General features: G+C 40.5%; 1 protein-coding gene across 1 annotated transcript in view; it reads right to left on the reverse strand.

Moving 5' to 3' along the window:
* Window positions 1-15,168: 15,168 nt before the first annotated feature.
* Window positions 15,169-25,778, reverse strand: part of LOC136217176 (uncharacterized) — a 31,958-nt gene continuing 21,348 nt past the window's right edge. Inside the window, exons 4-9 of the mRNA XM_066003762.1 lie at window positions 19,084-20,216; window positions 18,612-18,942; window positions 16,963-18,533; window positions 16,253-16,602; window positions 16,094-16,195; window positions 15,169-15,215 (exon numbers count right to left, since the gene is read on the reverse strand). Coding sequence (XP_065859834.1) covers window positions 15,169-15,215; window positions 16,094-16,195; window positions 16,253-16,602; window positions 16,963-18,533; window positions 18,612-18,942; window positions 19,084-20,216 — 3,534 coding nt within the window. The remainder of the gene's footprint in view (window positions 15,216-16,093; window positions 16,196-16,252; window positions 16,603-16,962; window positions 18,534-18,611; window positions 18,943-19,083; window positions 20,217-25,778) is intronic.

Consider the following 25,778-nt stretch of genomic DNA (forward strand, 5'->3'; position numbering starts at 1 on the left):
TTCGTTATTGTCAATGACTCGTTCCCCTTTATTCGCGTGGGTTCATGTCTCGATTTTTGGATTACAACGGGATCTTTTGGATCTATCGAGAGACGTAACCACATGTTTATTTAGTGATGGAATCACTTTTGGATTTTATTTTAGGGAACGGACTCATCGCGTAACGCGTTTGTTCTTAGCGTCGAGGATTCGTTTGCTCATTTTGCTACGTGAAAGGCGGTGCGTCTTATTTTGAGCGCACGGTAACCTTTCGGCTAGCAACAATTCGTTGTTTTTCCCAATCCACGGGATATATCATCTTAGTGTGGTTATAGAAAATCAACATTTCGTTGAATCGCATGCTTATTCAAAGCGAGGACATGACCGTTCTCTTTCCTTTAGGCACGATTTAAGCAAACACGTACATCGGGCCATATTTCTTGCAGTTTTGGTAACGGTCGAAATGATCGAGTCGTTAGTCAAAACCCGCAGTCTCGTCCATATGGCGTAATTATATGGTTTGGTTTAATTCGGCTTCGAGATTTTAAACGGGGTATACTCTCGTCCGAGGCACGTATTCAACGATATTGGTTTATTTTCTTTAACTACTCGCGGGATTAACATATATCGTAGATTTGGAATGATTTTGGTCGTTTAGTTCATTTTTGTCTTTTTATTTTCTTAGTCACCTTTTGCGGACACATCCATTTCTCTTAAGAATGACACAAGGCATAACGTAAAAGCTCGTCTTTTATTCGGAAGGGTCGGGCTACTTGTGCGAAACTTTTCACGTTACAACAAGGTCGTTCGAAACAGAAATGTTCTTCGTTTTCGTTTCGTCATGATCTCGTTTTATCCTAACTTATTTAAAGAATGTGAATAACGGCTACTGTTAATATAGTCTTTTGTATCGAGATGTAACTATCCTTAACACCGAACCGATTCATACTAATACGTGCTTACGTCATAGCGTATTTCCTGAACACGTGCCTTCGTCGGGACACCGAAAGGGACAAGGCGGGTCGCACATGTTCATTCATATGAGATGACTAAGTCGTCTTTAGTTCAAATCGTTTCGATGTTTTAGGGTAATTAGTATGTCGATTCATGAGTATATATTAACGCATCGTCTCATTTTCTTTACATAATTTAGGATTAGACACGTATCATGGCGGTTTGAAAACACGAACTGATTCATTTATCACATCAAAAATAGTAACGGGTAATCCTATGGAAACTTCTAAGGCTACTATATGCTGACACGGCTGACCGCGGGACCTCACAGGACCGCACAGATTCGCCCCTAACGAATGGATGGGGACCCTCTGGCGCCTTACTGTAAGGGGGAACTTACGCTAGCCTCTTTCGAGCGACGAATGGACTCTCGCTAGAGGTTTCACGGAAATTACCCAAAGGGTTTGCAATAATGCTCGTGAATGCATACGAAAAGAAGTAAAACGATCCGTCCCCGTTAAGGGCTTAGTGCATGCCTTCCGGAATCAAATTTCTCGCTTCCCCAGCAGAGTCGCCACTTGTTAGACGAGGTGCCGCGGCCTAATCTCCCGGGCGGACCGGGGGGTGGACAACCTCATGGCGACGTAAGCGGTGATTGGCGCCGAAAGCAACCAATCGTGGAATCAAGCTGCTCGGCAGGACCGGAGCTCGGAGATATGGAAGAGTCGCCACCCACGAATGGGAAAATGAACACCGATCCCTTGCGGGAGACCGGTGTGGGTTCGGGAAACTTAGGTACGAGCCGAGAAGGCTAGCTCCTTTCCGGAGAAAGGCTACTAGGCACCCCGACATCGCCCGGTTATGAACCACCGGCCTCCTACTCAGCATGTTAGGCGATAACGGACTAATCGTATACTTCTTTAAGTTTAAAATTCATTTGAAACCCTTTTCTTTCTCTTTTTAGAAACCGTTTTGAGCATATGATATTGAAAAGCCACACCAGTAAAGAATCACCCATTTATGTTTATACATACACAGAGAGGGGGAAGAAAGAAGTGGTTTATTTACAACCGTGTTAAATATTATGTCGTGTGCTTATTCTACATTAACTTATTTCCCCAAAACGGATTTATTTACATGGTTCGCACCTTAATCGCCGTTGGAACGATTAGGGTGCGTTTCAAAACCCCGTTTGATGAAGTTCACTCAAATCGTAGTTGGAACGACTCGAATATTTGAAAACGTTTGAGATAAAAACCTTTAATGAGAAAACGTGGTTAAACATACAAGTCAATTTTACTTTGTACAAATTCTTTAAGGAAATGGTTCAAAACTCTATTATTTGCCAAGAAAACGATTTTAATTACAATGTTCGCTTAATCCGTCGTTGGAACGGGCTAAGGTTTTAAAACGTGATATTTTGAAGACGGTTTGAAATATTAACAAGAATGCCTCTATTTATTTACATTACAAAAAAACATTAGTTTAAATAATTCAATTTGAAAACTCTTTTTTTGTGATTTATTTTCCCCACTTATTTAATGGACTCTCTACTTATTATAATCACATTAACAAATCCATTTAAACCACCATTTATACTTAAACAAAGCCCACTTGAAATATGGGCCCATGAATGGGCCAAAAGAATAAAGAAAATAACTTAACATATACATATACATTTAAATCAAAAGGAGATTATGAGAATAAAAATTAATAAAAAGGGACTACATAATACATATATGAAAATACTATATATAGTACATTTACATTTTAAAAGTGTTGAAAATAGCAAATGAATCTTATAACTAGGAAAATAACATTTATCCAAAAATAATAATCAATGAAATAACCCAACTATCCCAAAACTACATATATACATAATTATTATAGTTTTAAACATCAAAAATAATATATACTAATATCTACTAATTATCTCCCCAAAATGCCCAAGTAAATAACATTTAAAATAGAATTTAATGTAACTTGAATGGATAACAATAAAAAGGAAGGTAATATAATATATACATATATATAAAAATAGAGTAAAAATGGAAAAAACCAATCTCCTAAAATAATCATATATTAAAGTTCTAAAACAATTTGAAAATCATATATTAACTAACTATATATATGTATACTAAGGATTAAAAGTCTAAAAGTTAAGAAAAAGGGACCGAAATAACATTTTTTACATTTGAGCAGATTTACCGACGGAAAATCCGTCGGTAAACAGCATTTAGTGACAGAATTGGCAAATTACAGCAGCACTCCAATATTTTCCAGATTTATTCAAAAGCTTTAAATTAAATCTAATTCAATCGTTTTGCACTTCCGAACTACCAAAGATGGATCATAGTTGAAAACGGAAGTTCCTAAAACGATGTTTTCATTTTAAAACGTTATTTGGAAACCTCTTTTAAATTAAAAAACTTATAATTACAACATTTTCGATACCCGAACTACCTTTTTATCGGATCACAGTTCGTATTGGGATATCCAAAACGAGGTTTTTTATTTTAAAACAAAACCGAATTTTATTTAACACGAAACGAAAATTAAATAAATACGCTAACTAAATAAAACGTAACAAAATAAATAAATAACTAAAGGAATAAAAACTATAGCATAAAAAAATAAATAGAAAGAGAGCATAAAAAAATAAAATAAAGAGTCTAGTCCTCGGATAATACCTTTAATTCAGTATCTGACCGTCGAAACCGATTGATTCCACGAACCGCGAACTTCCGTTTTTTTTATGAAAAATTTAGTAAATTGAACTTAGGAAATTTGGAATTTTTGAGAAAAAAAAAATATTTTTCTCAAAAAAAAATCCACTCTCTCTCTCTCTAAAAATGTTTAGAGTGAGAAAGTTTTCCTCTCAAAAAAGGCCTCTTCTTTACCTTGGGATCCGTGCCCTTATATAGGGAAACGGATCCCGGAACAATGGGCGATAGTACACATAGGGATGTGGCATCGCCGATATCGCCTTTTGCACTTCAAGCACTCTGGCAGGATCGACGATATCCCGAAGAGACATGACGAAAGAAGGAAAAGTCACAAAGCGACCAAGAAAGAATCCCAGCAAAGAAAAGCAACCCAAATTAAACCCAAAGACAGTTCAATAAAAGTAAACATCAGATCAATTGCAGAAATGTAATAATAGAATTCAGAGAACCATTCCGAAAGATCTTCCAAAATCCAAAAAGTACGATTACATCATTGTAAAAGGAAAGCAAAAAAGGGATAAGCTATCTTCGCCTATTTTTTTCTTCTTAAAACGCCCACAAAATTCGACAGCTTTGGCCTGGGCCTCTTTGTCGAAGACATCCGGAGAGAATATCAACTCTGGAGGAATAGCGTATCCGGCAGTATGAGCGGCAACAATCAGCATCATCCGGTCCATCTTGACAAGTTTCTCTTTGCGCTGCCTGGCAAAAGCACGAAGGTCGGTAGCCTCTTTCTGAGCTGCCTTAAGTTCCCGATGAAGTCTCTCATTCTCCGTCTGAGTGCTCGTCTTATCCTCGGCCAATGCGGCAAACTGACGGGTCTTATCTACTAAACTCTCTTTGAGGCGACGAGTCCAAAGCATGGCCACCCTCAATAGCAACTTACGGCAGCGCAGCTCTTCGGCATCACGCGACAACGCCTGCAGCAGCTCGGAATTTTTCTTCTTTTACTCCGCCAGCTGGTCGGACAAGCTGGCAATCTTGGCTTCATGATGCTCCAGCAACTCGCCAGCACTAGCCAACTTTGCATTCGTTGTCTCTTGCTCGGCCACATCACCTCGCAGACCCTACTACATCTCCCAGAACACTTTCTCATCATTCACACACATGTCGAATACCATGTTAGCATTCGCGGTGGCCTGCGAACAAAACAACACAATGGGACTCTAATTTTTAAATAAGTCACAACATATTAAGGAGAACTTACCACACCAAGAGTCGACAAAGTCTCTATCCCCAGATTCATCTTCGATGCACCATCCATCCGAAATGACTCTCCAGGAACCCGGGCAACCCGGGCCATTGCCCGCGGTAAGTCCGACGACATCATATCCCCATGCACCGACAACCCTATGATGAACTCGCGAAACTTCGCCAGCTTCACGTCCATCCTCTTCACCATCTCTGGATGATCGCCCACCCTGTCGACTAGGTCTGTCATCAACTCGGCCTCCTCCTCGGCACGTGTTCACTTCGAGCTCTCGCTTGCACCACCAACACTATCGTCCGCAACCAACCCTTCCTTCTCGCTCCCCATCACTTCTTTCCCGTTGCTCATCTTTCGCTTCCGAGACGACACAGCCTCAATCTGACCCTCATCCACCAAGCTATCATCGAACGCGACCTCGGGTTGCTCCCCCGCCTTGACCAGCTCGTTTTCTATCACAGGAAGCCCCTCGGGGACCTCTGCAGCCATATCCCCGTCACCAGCTATGGAGAGTACCCCACCCATACTTTGAATCACCTGATTCGAAATCCTCGAGCGACGAGAACGAAGCTAGAGAAGCCGAAGCACTAGCAAAAGCTTCCTCAGTATTCTCGATACCGACGCTGAACTCATCCGGATCAAAATCTATGCTCACCCGAGGATTCCCAGCACCTGTAAAGAAACAACAAAGGAGTCAAACACTTAGCACATTTCCAAACAAAAGCAAAATCACTATCACATCTACGCCACCCACATGCCTCACCTACAACAACAACGTTTACGGTTATTGACTCCAACTCGGTAAGCTCACCGGGTGAAAATTTATACCCTCTCTTTCACTTCTCAAAGTCCGACGACACCCAACCCTGCAGCTGAGCCATCCGCCACTGATTCCAGATGTAATAACTTGAGGCAAGGAAGTGACCGACGAGTTCATCCACATCCTGTTTCTGGTCCTTCCCCACAGGCAAGGCCTTCAAATACTTCACCAACTGGATCTCCGACTCCAGCATCTCCTGAGGCCTCAGCCACCGACTAGAATCCATGGGATCTATTGAAACACCTTTCCACATAATTTTGATTTAACAAAATTGTTTAAGTATAATTGAAATACATATTCTAAACACACTAAGTTTAAATGCTTTGATTTATTCTACTAATGTGTTTGTTCAATGTTGAGTTAAATTGTTTATAAGACACAAGAGTTAAAAGGCCCAAGCCCAATACAAGTGTCAAAGCCCAAGTCAAACAACTCAGTACAACTCGGCCCGCGTTTGTCAAAACGTTGTCGCTTTAGACAAAACGCAACTCAGCAACAGAAGGATCTAGAAGACCTTCGGGAACAACTTCAAGATGAAGCTGCTGAGTAGATTCGACAAACGTACAAGACAGCAGCTGGCTAAGGAAAACTTCCAGACAAAGTATTTCCTCTTTGGGTAAAGTTCAGACGACACAGTATGATGTCTAGTTGACATTACCACAAATGGAGAGACACTCTACCGAGCTGACCAAAAGCTGACCGAGGACAGAAGATACGTAAATCTGATTGGCCGAGAGCTCTGAGCAAGTCAGGATGACAACGACAGGAAGCCGTTTCCCTCCAACAGTTATTTCGAAATTCAAAATGATCGATGCCCGGACGTCTCTATAAATAGTGCCATCAGAAGCTTCATTCGACACAGAACTTGATCAAGCCATTACGCTGACCAAATTTCTACACAAGTTATGCAAGCAAAGAAGCAAAGCAATCTTACACTACAATTCATATATTTGTGTAAAAGTATAGAGTGATTATTTCAATCGTCTAAAGTGTCTTAGCAAATCATTGTATAGGACAAACACTTATCATTTCTAGAGATAGAAATGAGAGGCTGAGTACTCGGTTATAGTACTCAGCAAGAGATTAGGATTGAGTAGAGGTATAGAGGAAGGTACTCTTGTCATACTCAGTTGCTAATATTGTAAAAGGTTTGAGGCTCTACCTTTAAAGAGCTCAGTAGAGGATTCAAAATCTCGGAACGTGTTCCGGGGACAGGACGTAGGCTTAGAAGAAGCCGAACCTGGATAAATCTGCTGAGTAAAGTATTTCTTACCTTTAACTCCTTATATATATTGCTTGCTTAAAATAACCAAAAACTGACCAAGTAAAGAGGTCAAGTTGAGTTGTGCGTGTTGAACATCTAAGCTCAGGAATAGACTCTAAGTGCTATCTCCTGACTCAAGCTAAGAAACTGACCTAGTCACCAGTTGACTAAGCCAGTATCTTGCTGTTTACTCAGCGCCGCTGTTAAAACCTTTTTTCTTAGAAAAAGAAGTCTGCCCTAGTTGCGAAAAAATTTAAATAGTTCCTAACCCCCCCCCCCCTTGGAACTATACTTGCAACCCTACAAGGGACCAACAAGTGATATCAGAGCTTAAAAGCTCACTGTAAAAGGTCTAACAACCTTGAGCTGATCCCTACCATGGGCGAAAACAGCACTCGGTTTCTCCCTGGAAACCAAACAACTCAGATATTACCTGAGGGGCTGTCCATTACTAGGCCTCCCCTATTCTTAGGGTCAAACTATACCTTCTGGAAGAATAGGATGAAAAATTTCATTCAGGCTACAAACATGAGTGCCTGGCTATCTATAGTCCAAGGCCCATTTGTACCTGTCGAAGTTGTGGCTGGCCAAACAGTTGTAAAAGCTGAGGCAAAATGGACAGAGGATGATCTTAAGAAGCTCCAAAATCATGCTTCGGCTATCAATATGCTTCACTGTGCGCTCGATGCTGCAGAATATAATAAAATCTCAGGTTGTGAGTCGGTGCAAGAGATCTGGAAAAAGCTGGAAGTCACCTACGAGGGAACCAATAAAGTAAAGGAGTCCAAGGTGAATCAGCAGATGAGACTGTACGAGCTGTTCGAGATGAACAATGATGAGGGCATTTCAGACATGAATGCAAGGTTTACCAACATCATTAATGAGCTCAAGAGACTTGGGAAAATCTTCACTGAGGAAGACCAAGTCAAAAAGATTCTCAAGAGTCTTCCTAAAGACTGGCAAGCAAAGAAGACAGCTGTTGAGGAAGCTCAGGATTTAACCACCTACAAATATGACAAACTCATCGGCTCGTTGCTGACCCATGAGATATCTATGAAAAACTTCGAGGTGAAGGAAAAATCTGAAGACAAGAAGCAGAAATCCCTTGTTATGAAAGCTGACTCCACTGACGGGAGCTCAACTGATGATGAGGAGATGGCCATGTTCACAAGGAAGATGAAAAGGCTATTCAGGAAGAATCACAAATACTCTAAGAAGCCTTACAGAAAGTTTGATAAGTATAAAGCTGACTCAAGCGACAGCAAATACAAAAAGGACAGCTCAAAGCCCATTACATGCTTTGAGTGCCATCAAACCGGCCATATTAAGTCAAGCTGCCCCACACTGAGGAAAGACAAGAAGAACGACAAAAAGGCAATGGTGGCTACATGGAGCGACAGTGATGAGTCTTCATCTACAGAAACTGAGGCCACCGAGTCAGCGAAGATATGCTTCATGGCTGACGAACTTGCTGAGCCGTACGAATCTGAGCATGCTGACCTATCCATTGCATCAGATGACGAAGAGCAATTAAATGAGGTAATTACTCTTCCCCAGCTCAGAAACGATATGGTTAATGCCCTGAGTGATCTCTACACACTTGTCAAGAAGTGTAATAAGAAAGTTAGAGCACTCAGCAGGCGCTGTGACGAAGTGGAAGAGGTCAAACTGAGTGACCTCAGATTCCTTCTTCAGGACAATTCAACTCTGCATGATAACATGAAGATCATACATGAGTCTGTCTCTGAAGTCCAATCAGTTTCAAAGAAACTGAGAAAGGACGTCACAACTATCCAGAACCAACTAAAGGTTCCAAATAAAAGAAACAGTCCTCTGAGAACTCAGTACCAAGGTACTCAGCAGAGATGGAATCCCCAGCGAAAAGTCCAGTGTGACTTTTGTGGGAAGAAAGGACACACCACTAAGGTGTGCTGGCACGCTCAGCACTGGGGTGCTGACAAGTCAGTGAAACATCCTAAACAGAAGGTCAGCTGTGACTTCTGTGGAAAGAATGGCCATACTGTCCAAGTATGTCGCCATAAAATAAAATATGATGCTTTACCTGTTGCACCTAACAAGCAAGGACCCAAAAAGAATTGGGTACCTAAAAGTAACTAGTTACAATGCAGGTAAGCCTGAGATGTGCTGAGAAGTCAAAGATGTGGTATATTGACAGTGCATGCTCAAGGCATATGACAGGTGATGAAACTCAGTTCATCACGTTTGAGTGTAAACGAGGAGGAAGTGTAAGTTTTGTTGACAACAAGAAGGGTAAGATAGTAGGGTCAGGAACCATCGGAGGTAATCCTACTATTGAATCTGTCTCCCTAGTCAGCGGACTCAAATATAACTTACTCAGCGTAGCTCAGCTATGTGACAATGGGAGAAAAGTTATATTTGATGCTACTGGATGTAAAATATACGAGGGTAAAACAAATGAGTTAATCTTAACTGCCCCTCGCATAGATAATGTCTTTATGCTAGACTTAGAGAAAAAGTTTTCAAAAACTGTGTGCTTAGTATCAAAGGAAGAGAATTCCTGGCTATGGCACAGGAGACTTGGTCATGTAAGCATGGACCTCCTGGCCAAACTAGCAAGAAAGCAATTGGTTGAGGGACTGCCTGAACTTAAATTTGAAAAAGATCAATTATGCCACGCTTGCCAAGCTGGAAAACAAACCAAACAATCTTTTCACAGCAAAAATATTGTCTCAACTAAGCGTCCGTTAGAGTTACTACACTTGGATCTCTTCGGTCCAGTCCAGCCGCTGAGTCTGGGTGGAAGAAGATTTTCTTTGGTCATTGTAGATGACTTCTCTCGGTATACGTGGGTCATCTTGCTGACCAGCAAGGATGAAACCTTTGAGACATTTTCAAATTTGGTGAGAAAAATTGAAAATGATAAAGACCTAAAATTAGCTCACATCCGTAGCGATAATGGTGGAGAATTCAAAAACCAAAAGTTTGTTGAATTCTGTGAAGCCATCGGCATTGACCACAATTTCTCTGCTCCTAGAACACCTCAACAAAATGGGGTTGTAGAAAGGAAGAACAGAACTCTGGTTGAAATAGCCAGGACAATGCTGGATGAGCATAGGCTTCCAAAGTATTTTTGGGGAGAGGCTGTTAACACAGCGTGCTATATTCTTAATAGGGCTCTAGTTAGACCTATACTCAAGAAAACCCCCTATGAACTTTGGATACTTTCGTGCCTTTGGCTGTAAATGTTTTATTTTAAATACCAAAGATAGCTTAGCAAAGTTTGACTCAAAAGCTGATGAGGCTATCTTTTTGGGCTACTCAACAAACAGCAAAGCATACAGAGTTTTTAATAAGCGAACTCAAGTTTTAGAAGAGTCAGTACATGTAGAGTTCGACGAAACTAACCCTGCAGGTAGATACCAGCCGCTGACCGAAGATGATCCACACTCAGTGACCACCGCTGACCAAGAACCAGCTACTGAGTCATTCACTAAAAGGCTGACCAAGAGTAAGAGTGAACCTAAGATTACTTTTACTGACCCATTTACTTCTGCAGAGATTGTTGAAACACAAACAGCACAAGACATGAATCTACCTAAAGAGATAAGGATCCCAAGAGGGCACTCAGAAAGTGCAATCCTTGATTCTGCTGGGAATACCCTGATGACGAGAAATCAACTCAGGAAGTACCTCAGCAATGTTGCTTTCGTCTCAGTTCAAGAACCGAAGAATTTCGCTGAAGCTGAGTACGATGAATTCTGGATGAACGCAATGCAAGAGGAGCTCGATCAATTCAGAAGAAACGATGTATGGGAGCTAGTGCCTCATCCAAAGAGTCAAAAGACCATTGGAACAAGATGGGTCTTCAGGAACAAGATGGATGAACAAGGGAATGTAGTCAAGAACAAAGCAAGGCTTGTAGCTCAGGGCTACAGTCCGCAAGAAGGTATTGACTACGGTAAGACCTTTGCCCCAGTGGCAAGGCTAGAGGCAATTAGAATTCTATGTGCATATGCATCTTACATGAACTTTAAATTATTCCAAATGGATGTCAAAAGTGCATTTCTTAATGGAGTTATAAACGAGGAGGTTTATGTTAATCAACCTCCAGGTTTTGAGGACCCTAAATTCCCAAACCATGTTTACAAACTCAAAATGGCTCTGTACGGCCTCAAGCAAGCACCACGTGCTTGGTATGAGAGGCTGACCAGTTTCCTGCTGACTAGAAATTACGTCAGGGGCAAAGCTGATACAACCTTATTCATTAAGAGAAAGGGTAAAGATACCCTGCTGGCCCAAATTTATGTTGATGATATAATATTTGGTGCAACTAACGAATCAATATGCAAGGAGTTTAGCAAACAAATGCAGACTGAGTTTGAAATGTCCATGATGGGAGAACTCAACTTCTTCCTCGGTCTTCAAATTAAACAAGCAAAGAATGGCATCTTCATCAGTTAAGCCAAATATGCCAAGGAGATATTAAAGAAATATGATTTGGAAAATTGCAAGCCAATATCCACTCCTATGGGCACTGACACTGTCCTATGCGCTGATGAGAATGGTAAGTCGGTAGACAGCAAATTATATCGAGGTATGATAGGCTCTCTACTTTACTTAACAGCCAGTAGACCGGACATTCAGTTTTCAGTATGCTACTGTGCTAGATATCAATCTAACCCTAAGGAATCTCATTACATTGCTGTAACAAGAATCCTTAGATATTTGCAAAGCTCAGTGAACGCAGGTTTATGGTATCCCAATACTCATGATTTCACACTCATCGGATACACTGACGCTGACTATGGACGGGATAAGCTGGAACGTAAAAGCACCTCTGGAGGTTGTCACTTCTTAGGAAGCTGCCTTGTATCCTGGTTCAGCAAAAAGCAGGCGTCAGTAGCCTTGTCTACCACTGAAGCTGAGTACATTATTGCTGGTCATTATGTTGCTCAAGTCCTATGGATTAAGCAATAGCTCGAAGACTATGGTGTTCAAACAAAGACAATTGAAGTCAAATGTGACAATAAAAGTGCAATTGATCTTTCAAAGAACCCAATTCAACACAGCAGAATGAAGCATGTCAGCATCAGACATCACTTCATTAGAGACCATGTACTCAAAGGTGAGATCAAGCTGACCTTTGTCCCAACGGACGAACAGCTTGCGGATATCTTCACGAAGCCACTGGCTCGTGAGCAGTTCAGCATACTGAGAGAAGCTATTGGTATGTTTAATCCTCTTCAGTAAATTCCTGAACTAAATGAATATGCATGCTGAGTGAATTACTATGATGAATGATTGTTTTTGCTGTGTACTCATTAAAATTAATTAAACAGCAAATACTGAATAAACTTGCATACTGAGTAAGTTAGTTTCAAACTTAGAAATCATCCGTTTATGCAATACTGACCACTCAGAATATCAAACGCTTAGTATTCTAAACGCTGAGTGTTAGATCCGTTAGAATAAATGCAATAGCATGCGTATAGCCCTAGGATGACGTATACGCCGTATGTGTCATAAATGCCAGGATCTTTGTCGGTTCACAATCCCGAGGCAAAACTGACACATGGATTCGATAAGATCCATTCCTCACCTCTATAAATAATGGGTAATTCCCCATTTTTATTCTTTACGCTTATCGAACTCTCTGGCAAAGAAATTCTTTCTCTCTAAAAACCCCTCTAAGCCTTCCCATCCTCAATAATGACTAAGCTTTCTTTCAACATATCCGGTGCCGGCCACCAAAAGTCCAGCTCCGGTGAACCTACAAGGAATCCTCCCACACCCAGCAAAGGAAAAGCTGGCCAAACCTCTGGTAAAGAAAAGCCTGAAAAAGTTAGGACCTATACAAAGGTTTTCGAAAACGTCCGCGAATGGAAAGTTGAACCCTCAAGATGGGTATCTGAAGCCTTCGTACAAAACGAACAACCCTTCTGCGAGTGGATTTCACAAAATGGCTGGACGGAACTGTTTTCGATTAGGGATGACACCTATCCTGACCTGATAAAGGAGTTTTACCACAACCTTCGTGTTGCCAATGATAACCAGGACTACTTGGTAACCGTGGTGAAGGAGAAAACCATCTTCATCAACCCTCTCTACCTAGGAAATTTGCTCAAGTTAAAAACTGAGGGAGCAAGGCTAAGGAGATCAGGAGATCAGGAGATCAGGATGGTACTGGGTACGAGGTCAACTTCTGCAAACCTGAGGGCCACTCAGGAGAAGTCTCAACTTCATCTATGGGTCAGCACCAGAAGATGGCTCATTACCTACTGACCTATTTCATCTATCCGAAGATCAACTGCACCACCTCAGCAACGAACTTCGAGCAATGCTTTATATGGCATATGCTGACGTACACACCAATCAATATGCCAGTCTTTCTTATCGCTGGTTTCCTACGAAGTACTGTACGCTGAGGCTAGGATCGCTCATCACCAGGATCCTCATTGATCATCAGGTAGACCTGACCGATGAAGAAACAACTAGAGGATCTAAGATCACAGCGGCTTCGCTGAGAGCGTTGAAATTCGGTCAGCCTCTAAAGAAAGGAAAAGTTGCTGCTGCTGCTGCTGCTGGACAAGCTGTGGAAACTGCTGTCCCAAAGAAAGGGAGAAGGACTAATGCCCCAGCTTCCCAAAAAAGAAAAGCTGCTGAGACTCCTTCCAAAGATGTTGAGTCTCCAGCTAAAAGGCAGAAGTCAGCTGGTAAGACAGCTGAGAAACGAAGCAGGCAAGGTGAGCCTGGAACTGAGGAAACTACTGAGCAACCTCAGAAGAAGCAGAAGCCTTCTACACTGTCTCCCCTCAATGCCATACCTACAGATTTTGTTGTACCTGGTGACTCTCACTTCACCCAGTGTCAAGGTACAGTAGCTGAGCATGACGAACATGAAGTGCTTTTGGACGATCAGTTCATTGCACAAGTTGAGGAAGAACTCGATGGTAACAGTTCAGAAGAAGAAGAAGAAGAAGCCAGCGGTCAGGATGACGCTGAGGACTCTGAGGAGACAGCTAGTGAACGTGAGACTGAGCATGCCGATACTGTGTTGGCTGCTGGAGAAGAGCAAGTACTTGACCAACACAATGTTGATCAAGTTCAAGTGCAAGCTGACCAACCTAATGATGAGCAACAAGAATCTTCTCCTTCTCACTCAAGAGATGCTATTCACGGTAACACTCCACCATGTAGAAGAAGAAAATTGGTTAAGGCCAGTGAGAAGACTGTCAGTGAACCTCCTGTGCCACCACCAACTCTTCCTGACTTTGTTATTTCAAAGCCAACCAAGGACCCCTCCACAGTTAAGCTCAAATTTTTCAAATGCCAACCCACTTCTACTGCATCGGCGTCCTTAGAAAAGCAAGCCTCTGTTTCTTCTCAACAGGAACATGCCGACCAAAATGCTTCTGCCACCTCAACAAGTCAGGTTGAGGCGATTACTGTCAATGCTATTTCTTTAAGCATGGTGCTGACTTCAAACATATCCGCCCCCGTCAGCACAGACAGTATTCGCATTTCTACTTCTCCTATTAACATCCCTGCCGATCAATCAACTATCCCAGAACCTCAAGTGCAGATTGGTACAACACTTCCAGTCACTGACCATGTCACCCCTTTCACTCCTCTTCCTTCCGGTCATACTGATGACCCTGCAGGCTCTCAAAGCTATATGAATGCCACTGAGTCCGGTAAAAGGATAATTGACTCAGTGCAAGCGTTGATCAGAGACCTTCAACAATCCACTCCTCCTGCTGCTGGGTCTTCATCTATTGAGACTACTCAGCTCTCCCAGGTCACTCAGCTTCTCAACGAAGTTAAGGGACTCAAGGACCTGCTGAACGTCATCATTTCTTTTCAAGCACAGCAAGCTAAGCAGGATTCAATCACCAAGCTGGCTGAGATCCAGCTGACAACTGTGCAACACTTGAACTCTTTACAACTACAAATTCAGAACTTGTCAGCTGTGAACCCTGACTATGCCACTTCATCTGAAGTCAAGATGCTCTTTGCTCAGCTTCACACCGAGCAACTTAAGACCAATGAGCAAATGGTCTCTTACAATCAGTGCTCAGTGGAGCAAATTGGTGAGGCTATTCGCTTGCTGAATCTGAATAAGCAAGAGATGGATACTGACTTAATGAAACAGAATGAGATGCTGTCTATCACACGACAAACCTTCAACCACATTCGTCATACCAATATTCAACGTCAGTATTACGACACAGCCCTTCTAAAGACTTTTCACCAATTCTTTATTGGTCTTACTGAAGCACTCATCTGGCAAGGCAAAGTGATGTGATATTGGTTATGAAAAAGAGATAATAACCAAATCAACAAGTTTTCCCGATCTATCTTAAGGAATTAATAGAATCAAATAACAAACATAAATTGGTGATAACAAACCAATCCCAAAGAATTAAAGACAATGAAAGGAGATCTGACCTTACACCTTCGAATAATTAAATTGGAACCTGAGTGTTTGGCGATTCACAAGTACCTTACCAAAATACTTGTTCACGATCAAGATAATATTGCAAGAATGATGACCCGGTCTCTCAAGCTCACAATAAAGAATTCAATCCCGGATTGAAAATAATTCCCAAAGGAAAAAAAGAACTTTTGTTCATAAAAATATTGATTTCTGATTGATGAAAATAATGAAGAATACAAGCCTTTATATAGGCTACAAAATAAACCTAAACCTAAACTAAAAAGAAAGTTGAATCCTAGTGCATCAAGGTAAAAGAAATCCTAATTAGACAAGGAAAAACATTAAATTCGTTTTTGTCCTTTAGAGCCCAATTTCAGCCCATTAATTAACATTATTTGTGCCTTTTAATTAGCTAGAAATAAGCCCAATCAAACCTATAAGGTTATAGCATTAATTTTAATGAGTCCCAATGGGTTTTGCACATGCCAAACACATGCAAGTCCAAAGCTTCTCTTAAAATATGATCAACCTTTTTACATATCACTATTATGGGCTTGGGCTTGGATACAACACAAAAACACACCATCTTTAATGACTTCGCTAGAATTCATTCCTTGTTTAAAGAAGCTCAAGATGAGTCCATTAAGCATTTGTTGGTCTTTCTTTGCACGATTCTTCGTCATAGGTCCAATTGACAGCTCCAATGGATCCCTCATGCTTCTACTAGGCTCCTTAACTCCAAGCTCCTTTGTTCCATGCTCTTGTGCTTTTGATATCACATCATTCCCTCTCTCTTGAAAAGGATTTGTCCTCAAATCTTCATCTCCTACATCAAACAAAGATAAATCAGCCACATTAAAAGTTGCATGCACACTATACTCACCTGGCAAGTCGAGCTTGTAGGCATTATCCCCAATTCGTGCGACTACTTGAAATGGACCATCGCCTCTAGGATGTAGCTTTGATTTTCTCTGAGCGGGGAACCTTTCCTTGCGCATATGCAACCACACCCAATCACCGGGTTCAAATAGAACACATTGTCGACCCTTGTTAGCTTGCTTTGCATAATGCTCATTCTTCTTCTCCAGTTGTTGTTTCACTTGTTCATGTAACTTAAGCACCATTTCTGCCTTTTTCTTTCCATCTAAACTTTTCCTTTCATCAACAGGCAAAGGGATCAAGTCTAATGGTGTCAAAGGATTAAAACCATAAACAATTTCAAATGGTGAGAAGTTAGTAGATGAATGTATAGCCCTATTATAAGCGAACTCAATAAATGGTAGGCATTCTTCCCATGACTTAAGATTCTTTTGAATAACTGCCCTAAGAAGTTGTCCTAAAGTTCTATTTACTACTTCGGTTTGACCATCAGTTTGAGGGTGACAAGAAGTAGAAAACAACAGTTTAGTCCCCAATTTATTCCACAAAGTCTTCCAAAAATAGCTTAAAAACTTAGGATCTCTATCACTAACTATACTCTTTGGCATCCCATGCAGACGAACAACCTCTCTAAAGAACAAGTTAGCAATATTAATAGCATCATCAGTTTTATGGCATGGTATGAAATGTGCCATCTTAGAAAAGCGATCTACAACCACAAATATGGAATCATTACCTCTCTTAGACCTAGGTAAAGCCATCACAAAATCCATGGATATAGCAGTCCAAGGTTCATTCGGCACAGGTAATGGAGTGTATAAACCATGAGGCATAACTCTAGACTTAGCTTTCTTACAATTAATACAACTAGCACATATTCTTTCCACATCACGTTTCATATGAGGCCAAAAGAAATGTTCAGAAATCATGTCCAAAGTCTTAGCAACCCCAAAATGCCCCATCAAGCCTCCACCGTGGGCTTCCCTCACAAGAAATTCTCTATGTGAACATTTAGGCATGCATAATCGATTATCTCTAAATAAGTAGCCCTCATGTCTATAAAATTTTCCAAAAGCAGTAAGTTCACAAGCTTTATAAATAGATGCAAAGTCTAGATCATCAACATATAATTCTTTGATATACTCAAATCCTAAACACTTAGCATGCATCACATTCAATAAGCTAACTCTCCTACTTAATGCATCAGCAACTACGTTTTCCTTCCCTTGCTTATACTTAATCACATAAGGAAACGTCTCTATAAATTCCACCCACTTGGCATGTCTTCGGTTCAATTTTTGTTGACCCTTAAGATGTTTCAAGGATTCATGATCGGTGTGGATCACAAACTCTTTAGGCCATAAATAATGTTGCCACATTTGCAAAGCCCTAACTAATGCATAGAGTTCTTTATCATAAGTGGGATAGTTTAAGGTTGCACCACTAAGTTTTTCACTAAAGAAGGCTATAGGTCGACCCTCTTGCATTAAAACAGCACCAATCCCTACTCCCGACGCATCACACTCAATTTCAAACGATTTATCAAAGTTTGGAAGTGCTAAAACGGGGGCAGAAGTTAGTCTTGCCTTAAGCATCTCAAAAGCATCCTCTTGTGCTTTGCCCCACTTAAAGCCAACATTCTTTTTTATTACCTCGGTTAGTGGTGCGGCAATGGTACTGAAGTTCTTCACAAACCTCCTATAGAAACTCGCCAAGCCATGAAAGCTCCTCACCTCGGTAACTGAATTTGGCGTTGGCCACTCTTGAATGGCTTTCACCTTTTCAATATCAACAGAAACTCCTTGTGCTGAAACAATAAAACCCAAAAACACAACTTTCTCCATGCAAAATGAGCACTTAGAAAGGTTAGCGTATAATTTCTGTTCTCTCAAAACATCTAATACAACCTTAACATGTTCTATGTGTTCTGCCTCAGATTTAGAATAGATAAGAATGTCATCAAAATAAACAACAACAAATTTACCTATAAACTCTCTCAAAACATGATTCATTAATCTCATGAAAGTACTAGGTGCATTTGTTAAACCGAAAGGCATAACTAACCACTCATATAAACCATGCTTAGTCTTAAAAGCCGTTTTCCATTCATCTCCTAATGACATGCGAATCTGATGGTACCCACTCTTAAGATCTATTTTAGTGAAAATAACAGCCCCATTTAATTCATCCAACATATCATCTAACCTAGGGATAGGATGACGATACTTTACCGTGATTTTATTGACGGCTCTACAATCGATGCACATCCGCCAAGTTCCATCTTTCTTTGGTACTAGGATGACTGGTACAGCACACGGACTCATAGATTCACGAATCAACCCTTTTGCCATTAGTTCCTCGACTTGCCTTTGTAGTTCTTTTGTCTCCTCAGGGTTACTTCTATAGGCTGGTCGATTTGGAATTTGTGCTCCGGGAACAAAGTCAATTTGATGCTCAATTCCTCGAATCGGGGGTAACTTATTAGGCATCTCTTCGGGGAATAAATCCTTGAATTCCTGCAAAAGAGGGGAAATACTAGAAGGAAGGTTAGACTGACTTACAGAAGATAAACAAAAACTCTTACAATAAAATAATAATAAATTTTTGTTTTCAAAATCAGCTTGCTTTACATCCCTCAATTTAGCATATAAAGATAGATTTTGGCTTTTGTTAATGCTCCTCTCTTTTTCTCTCCTCTCACCCTCATTTCTCGACCTCACTAATGCCTTTTCACTCACCTCTTCTCTCTTCACACCCTCACTGATTTTATCACTCTTATTTTCTCTCGCCTTAACCTTTTCCCTTCTCACAGATTGTTCTTGTAACATTCTTTGCATGTAGAGCTGATCTTCAAACACTTCAGCAGGTGATAAAGGTGGCAAAATATACTTCTTCCCATCCTTAGCAATAGTAAATTTATTTGTTCGACCATGATGTAGTGCTGATCGATCGAATTGCCAAGGCCTCCCCAATAACACATGACATGCTTGCATAGGTACTACATCACATAATACCTCATCAGAAAAAGAACCAATAGAAAAGTTCAGAAGCACCTGTTTAGTAACTTTGAGTTCGTTACTATCATTCAACCATTGTAACCGATAAGGATTGGGATGTGGAATTGTTGATATCCCTAATCGGCTTGCTAACACATTGCTTACCACGTTGCAACAACTTCCTCCATCAATAATTAGTAAGCATGTTTTTCCAAGTATGTTGCAATGAGCATGAAAGATGTGCTTTCGTTGCTCAATGTCACCACTCACTCCCATCTTCAATGTTCTACGAGTGACTAAGTTAACTCCATGTCCTCCTTTACTATCCACCTCTTCTATATCACTACAATCTTCTAAGGTGGGCATATCATCTGATTCATGTTCGGACTCACTTTCGGATATTAACTCACCATGCTTCATAACCATCGCCTTTTGATTCGAACACTCTCTTGCATAGTGCCCTCTCCCTTGGCACTTAAAACACACAATTTCACGAGTTCTTGTGGGTTTTTCAGTAGTTTTGTATTTTGGAGTAGTTCCACCAATTTGCAACTTCCCAAATGCTTTTGAATCAACCTGAGGCGTTTGGTCACTTTTAGAGCTAAATTCAGATTTAGTTTTGAAATTACCTCTTGGATCTGACTTCCATGGAGTGGAAGTAGTGCCTTTGAACTTTGATCTCCCTTTCTCAACCTCTTGAAGTTGTCTCTCAATTTTTATCGCTTTATGGAGCATCTCGTCCATGTGGAAATAAGTTTGTAGCTCAAGAGGGTTGCGAATCTCCCTCTTCATTCCCATGAGAAATCTAACCATGGTAGCTTCCTCATCTTCTTGTATATCAGCTCGGATTAGTGCCATCTCCAATTGTTTGTGATAATCTTCAACAGATTGGTTACCTTGAGACATGGATTGGAGTTCTTTCAACAACTCCTTATAATAGTGAGCCGGCACAAATCTCTTTTTCATGACCTTCTTCAATTCACCCCATGTTCTTATGGGTTCATCACCATCTCTTTTTCTTGTGCGCTTTAATTGGTCCCACCAAACAGCCGCATATTCAGTTAGTTCGGATACTACAAGTTTCACCTTCTTCTCCTCGGAATACTCATGTATGTCAAAGATTGTTTCAACCTTTCGTACCCAATCAAGATACGCCTCTGGGTCACTAGCTCCTCGAAAAGTAGGCATTTTAAGTTTGATAGCATTAAGATTACTATCTTTTCGATCGTTACCCCTTTTTCGGTATCCAAACTGCTCCTCCTCTTCAGACTCGGATAGTTCATCATCAAAATTCAATCTCCCGCGTCCTCCTTTCTTTTGGCTTGATTTCTTTTGGTTTGAAACCAAATCAGCCACAATAGCCCCTAACCTCTTCATCTCACCTACAATAGCTTGTTGCCATTCTTTAGAATCAACATCGTTAACGTTGTCCTTTTTAGGTTCGTTAGACATGACAAAATATATAAAGAATGAAAGAAAAGTGAAATCTAGTCTAAAGCAAGAAAAGAAGAAAAAGAAAGTAAAAGAAGTACCTCACAACCGGTTCAATCACTCTTTTATATTATCTTGATAGATCACAAGGATTATCTCGGGTAATATAAATGCCAATGAAGCAAAAGAATGACAAAATAAAGTAGAGCAGAAACTAGAAGCAAAGAAGACTAATATTGTAACGATAACCAAAGTTTAGCACACTAAGAATAGAATAAAAGACGATTTTCGAAGAAGAGACAAATGTTTGAAAGAAATTTTAAGAATGTGTGTTTAGCATGCAAATTCTAGAAAACTTGTAACTTTAGTACAAACAATGAGCCGATTTTTTTTTTTTTTTTCCTTTTTTTTTTTTCCTTTTTTTTTCCTTTTTTTTTCTTTTTTTTTTTCCCTTTTTTTTTTAAACTAGATTGGAATTGATTAACAAATTAAACTTGCACTAATGATTTAGCATGCAAAAAAAAATTGAAGAAATTCACACACATAAATGGGTTTGGCTAGTAAGAATAGAATCCAAAAATAATCAGTTCGCTACAACTAAGAACCTAAATAACTAGATGCAAAGATATGAGGAACTCGATCAATAATTAAAGACTCTAGATTGGGGTAATTTTTTTTTTTTTTTTTTTAATTTCGACAAACAAAACAAAAACAACAAATTCCTTAAGAGCCAAAGCTCTGATACCAATTGATGTGATATTGGTTATGAAAAAGAGATAATAACCAAATCAACAAGTTTTCCCGATCTATCTTAAGGAATTAATAGAATCAAATAACAAACATAAATTGGTGATAACAAACCAATCCCAAAGAATTAAAGACAATGAAAGGAGATCTGACCTTACACCTTCGAATAATTAAATTGGAACCTGAGTGTTTGGCGATTCACAAGTACCTTACCAAAATACTTGTTCACGATCAAGATAATATTGCAAGAATGATGACCCGGTCTCTCAAGCTCACAATAAAGAATTCAATCCCGGATTGAAAATAATTCCCAAAGGAAAAAAAGAACTTTTGTTCATAAAAATATTGATTTCTGATTGATGAAAATAATGAAGAATACAAGCCTTTATATAGGCTACAAAATAAACCTAAACCTAAACTAAAAAGAAAGTTGAATCCTAGTGCATCAAGGTAAAAGAAATCCTAATTAGACAAGGAAAAACATTAAATTCGTTTTTGTCCTTTAGAGCCCAATTTCAGCCCATTAATTAACATTATTTGTGCCTTTTAATTAGCTAGAAATAAGCCCAATCAAACCTATAAGGTTATAGCATTAATTTTAATGAGTCCCAATGGGTTTTGCACATGCCAAACACATGCAAGTCCAAAGCTTCTCTTAAAATATGATCAACCTTTTTACATATCACTATTATGGGCTTGGGCTTGGATACAACACAAAAACACACCATCTTTAATGACTTCGCTAGAATTCATTCCTTGTTTAAAGAAGCTCAAGATGAGTCCATTAAGCATTTGTTGGTCTTTCTTTGCACGATTCTTCGTCATAGGTCCAATTGACAGCTCCAATGGATCCCTCATGCTTCTACTAGGCTCCTTAACTCCAAGCTCCTTTGTTCCATGCTCTTGTGCTTTTGATATCACATCACAAAGCTTAGGCGTTTAACGTCAACATGATCAGTGCTGCTGAACTCAACATACCTAAAGAGGTATCCACTGATGGAGTTGCAATTTTTGACGGCGTCAATGAAAGCGCTGAGAAACTTAAGGCGCTTTCCCAAGAACTGACTCGTGCTGTCTTAACTGATGCCTTCAGACTTCCTCCTCCTGATGCTGACAAAACGGGAGAGAAAGAACAAGCAGCTAGAGCTCAGCATGAGCGTAGTCAGTCTCAACAAAAGAAAAAGAAATAGAGATAGACTAGAACGTTTTTTTTATGTTATCCTTTGTACCTATTTCTGTTATTTCTAATGCACTGACTACTTATATAATTACTTGCATCGTTCATTATATGAGTTATGAATTATTTTATCTGATGCCAAGTATTAAGTTATTGAAGTATCTTCAAACTAATCCTATGCTTATAATATGATTAACTTTGACTTATATGTTTATAAAACATTGTCTATTAAGAACTCATTGAACAACAAATTACTCAGTGCACTCTATATGATTAAACCTCCCGCTTAATACTGAGTAAATAGAATATGTTGAATAAGCTGACCTATATCTGAAAACTGACCTTAGACTTACTCGATTAAACCTTTAAATGTTTAGAGTAAAACTAAGTCAGTAGCTCAACCCTTACGGGGGAGTTTGCTAAGTTATAATAGGTCAACTATCATGGGGGAGCTCAATACTGAGTTCCTCGCTGAATAGTTTTGCCAACATCAAAATGGGGGAGTTTGTTGAAACACCTTTCCACATAATTTTGATTTGACAAAATTGTTTAAGTATAATTGAAATACATATTCTAAACACACTAAGTTTAAATGCTTTGATTTATTCTACTAATGTGTTTGTTCAATGTTGAGTTAAATTGTTTATAAGACACAAGAGTTAAAAGGCCCAAGCCCAATACAAGTGTCAAAGCCCAAGTCAAACAACTCAGTACAACTCGGCCCGCGTTTGTCAAAACGTTGTCGCTTTGGACAAAATGCAACTCAGCAACAGAAGGATCTAGAAGACCTTCGGGAACAACTTCAAGATGAAGCTGCTGAGTAGATTTGACAAACGTACAAGACAACAGCTGGCTAAGGAAAACTTCCAGACAAAGTATTTCCTCTTTGGGTAAAGGTCAGACGACACAGTATGCTGTCTAGTTGACATTACCACAAATGGAGAGACACTCTGTCGAGCTGACCAAAAGCTGACCGAGGGCAGAAGATACGTAAATCTGATTGGCCGAGAGCTCTGAGCAAGTCAGGATGACAACGACAGGAAGCCATTTCCCTCCAACGGTTATTTCGAAATTCGAAATGACCGATGCCCATACATCTCTATAAATAGTGCCATCAGAAGCTTCATTCGACATAGAACTTGATCAAGCCATTACGCTGACCAAATTTCTACACAAGTTCTGTAAGCAAAGAAGCAAAGCAATCTTACACTACAATTCATATATTTGTGTAAAAGTATAGAGTGATTATTTCAATCGTCTAAAGTGTCTTAGCAAATCATTGTATAGGACAAACACTTATCATTTCTAGAGATAGAAAGGAGAGGCTGAGTACTCGATTATAGTACTCAGCAAGAGATTAGGATTGAGTAGAGGTATAGAGGAAGGTACTCTTGTCATACTCAGTTGCTAATATTGTAAAAGGTTTGAGGCTCTACCTTTAAAGAGCTTAGTAGAGGATTCAAAATCTCGGAACGTGTTCCGGGGACAGGACGTAGGCTTAGAAGAAGCCGAACCTGGATAAATCTGCTGAGTAAAGTATTTCTTACCTTTAACTCCTTATATATATTGCTTGCTTAAAATAACCAAAAACTGACCAAGTAAAGAGGTCAAGTTGAGTTGTGCGTGTTGAACATCTGAGCTCAGGAATAGACTCTAAGTGCTATCTCCTGACTCAAGCTAAGAAACTGACCTAGTCACCAGTTGACTAAGCTAGTATCTTGCTGTTTACTCAGCGCCGCTGTTAAAACCTTTTTCCTTAGAAAAAGAAGTCTGCCCTAGTTGCGAAAAAGTTTAAATAGTTCCTAACCCCCCTTGGAACTATACTTGCAACCCTACAAGGGACCAACAGGATCCTCATTCTAGACCACTCGGAATGGAAAGTCCCCGTCCAGCTTCCGGACAAGCAGAAAACGATGCCTAAATTCATTGACTTTATCTTTCAGACCCCCTATTACCTTAAATTTCTGGTGGGAAAAGGTGACATGATGTGATCTCGGTCCTTTATTCGGCCGGAAGAACTGACGAAACACAAGACCAGTTGCTCGAAATCCCGCTGACCGACACAAGGAGTAAAACCCGACCATCATCCTCCATCCGTTCGGGTGAATTTGGCCAGGACAAAGGTCGTATTCTTTCAGGACCTCCACAAAGAAAGGAAGAAGGGGGAGCCGCATCCCCGATTCAAACTGTTCCTCGTAAACCATTAGTTCGTTTGCCCCACCCGCATGATGGGCATGATCCTCCTCGTCCAGCGTAGCCAATTCGTACGGTTGACCTATTCCATAAACCGCGGAGATAGAAGCTAGATCAGCGGTCATAATAATACTGTGGACGTCCTATACATCGAATGACTCTGGCCTCCTCGGACACTCCGCCCGCTCAAAACGCCTACCATCGGTACCTGCCGCACCCGCTTGCCTCGTCCATAACTTGGCCCTCATATCTTCGTATAAGGTACCCAAATGGCGAGTCGGCGTTATTAAACCGTCCGGAACAACCACAATAACCTCAAGAACCCCGAGGCGTACACCACCAGCAGGTCTTTCCCTACTCGGTACAGCTCGTAGCACGACCGACTTTTTCTTCTTCGCCTTTACAACATGGGAACTACTTTCCCCTTCCGATTCTATCCGCCTCTTCCGCTTCGAGGAGCGGGTCCGCGATGCGTCACAAAGCGTGAAATCACCCGGAGTAATAGGCGACAATCGTCTGAAGACTCACCGGGAAGAACCTTCTGACATACTCCCTCTCCCCAAAGAAAATAGCAAAACAAAAGCAGGAATAGGTTGGTATGACTGACCTTCGAGAAAAAATCAAGAGGAGAAACGGCCAGAAAAAAGCTTTCCCCAGACGGTACGAGAAGCACCAAACAACCGGACACCCCAAACTACAGACGGTCGAACTCCACGGAACGGCGGCCCAACTCTCGCAAAGGTGGGATTCCAGTTGGGAGAGACGAATCACTAAGAAAATCGCAAACAGAAAGTAAGAAGAAATCACTCTCCCAGTATTTATACTAAGGCCAAAAGTAAAGGCGCCGGCAAAGCACTCCCTCCAAGGCATCTGGCGGCGCGTGCAAGAAGGAAATAAATGACGCATTTAATGCTACAGCTGTAGCCCTAAAAACGCAGGCGTGAGAATTGAGGAATTTATTCAGTTAAAATCGAACCACTTACGCA

This window comes from Euphorbia lathyris, chromosome 2 (genome assembly GCF_963576675.1).
Source record: "Euphorbia lathyris chromosome 2, ddEupLath1.1, whole genome shotgun sequence".
NCBI lineage: Eukaryota > Viridiplantae > Streptophyta > Magnoliopsida > Malpighiales > Euphorbiaceae > Euphorbia > Euphorbia lathyris.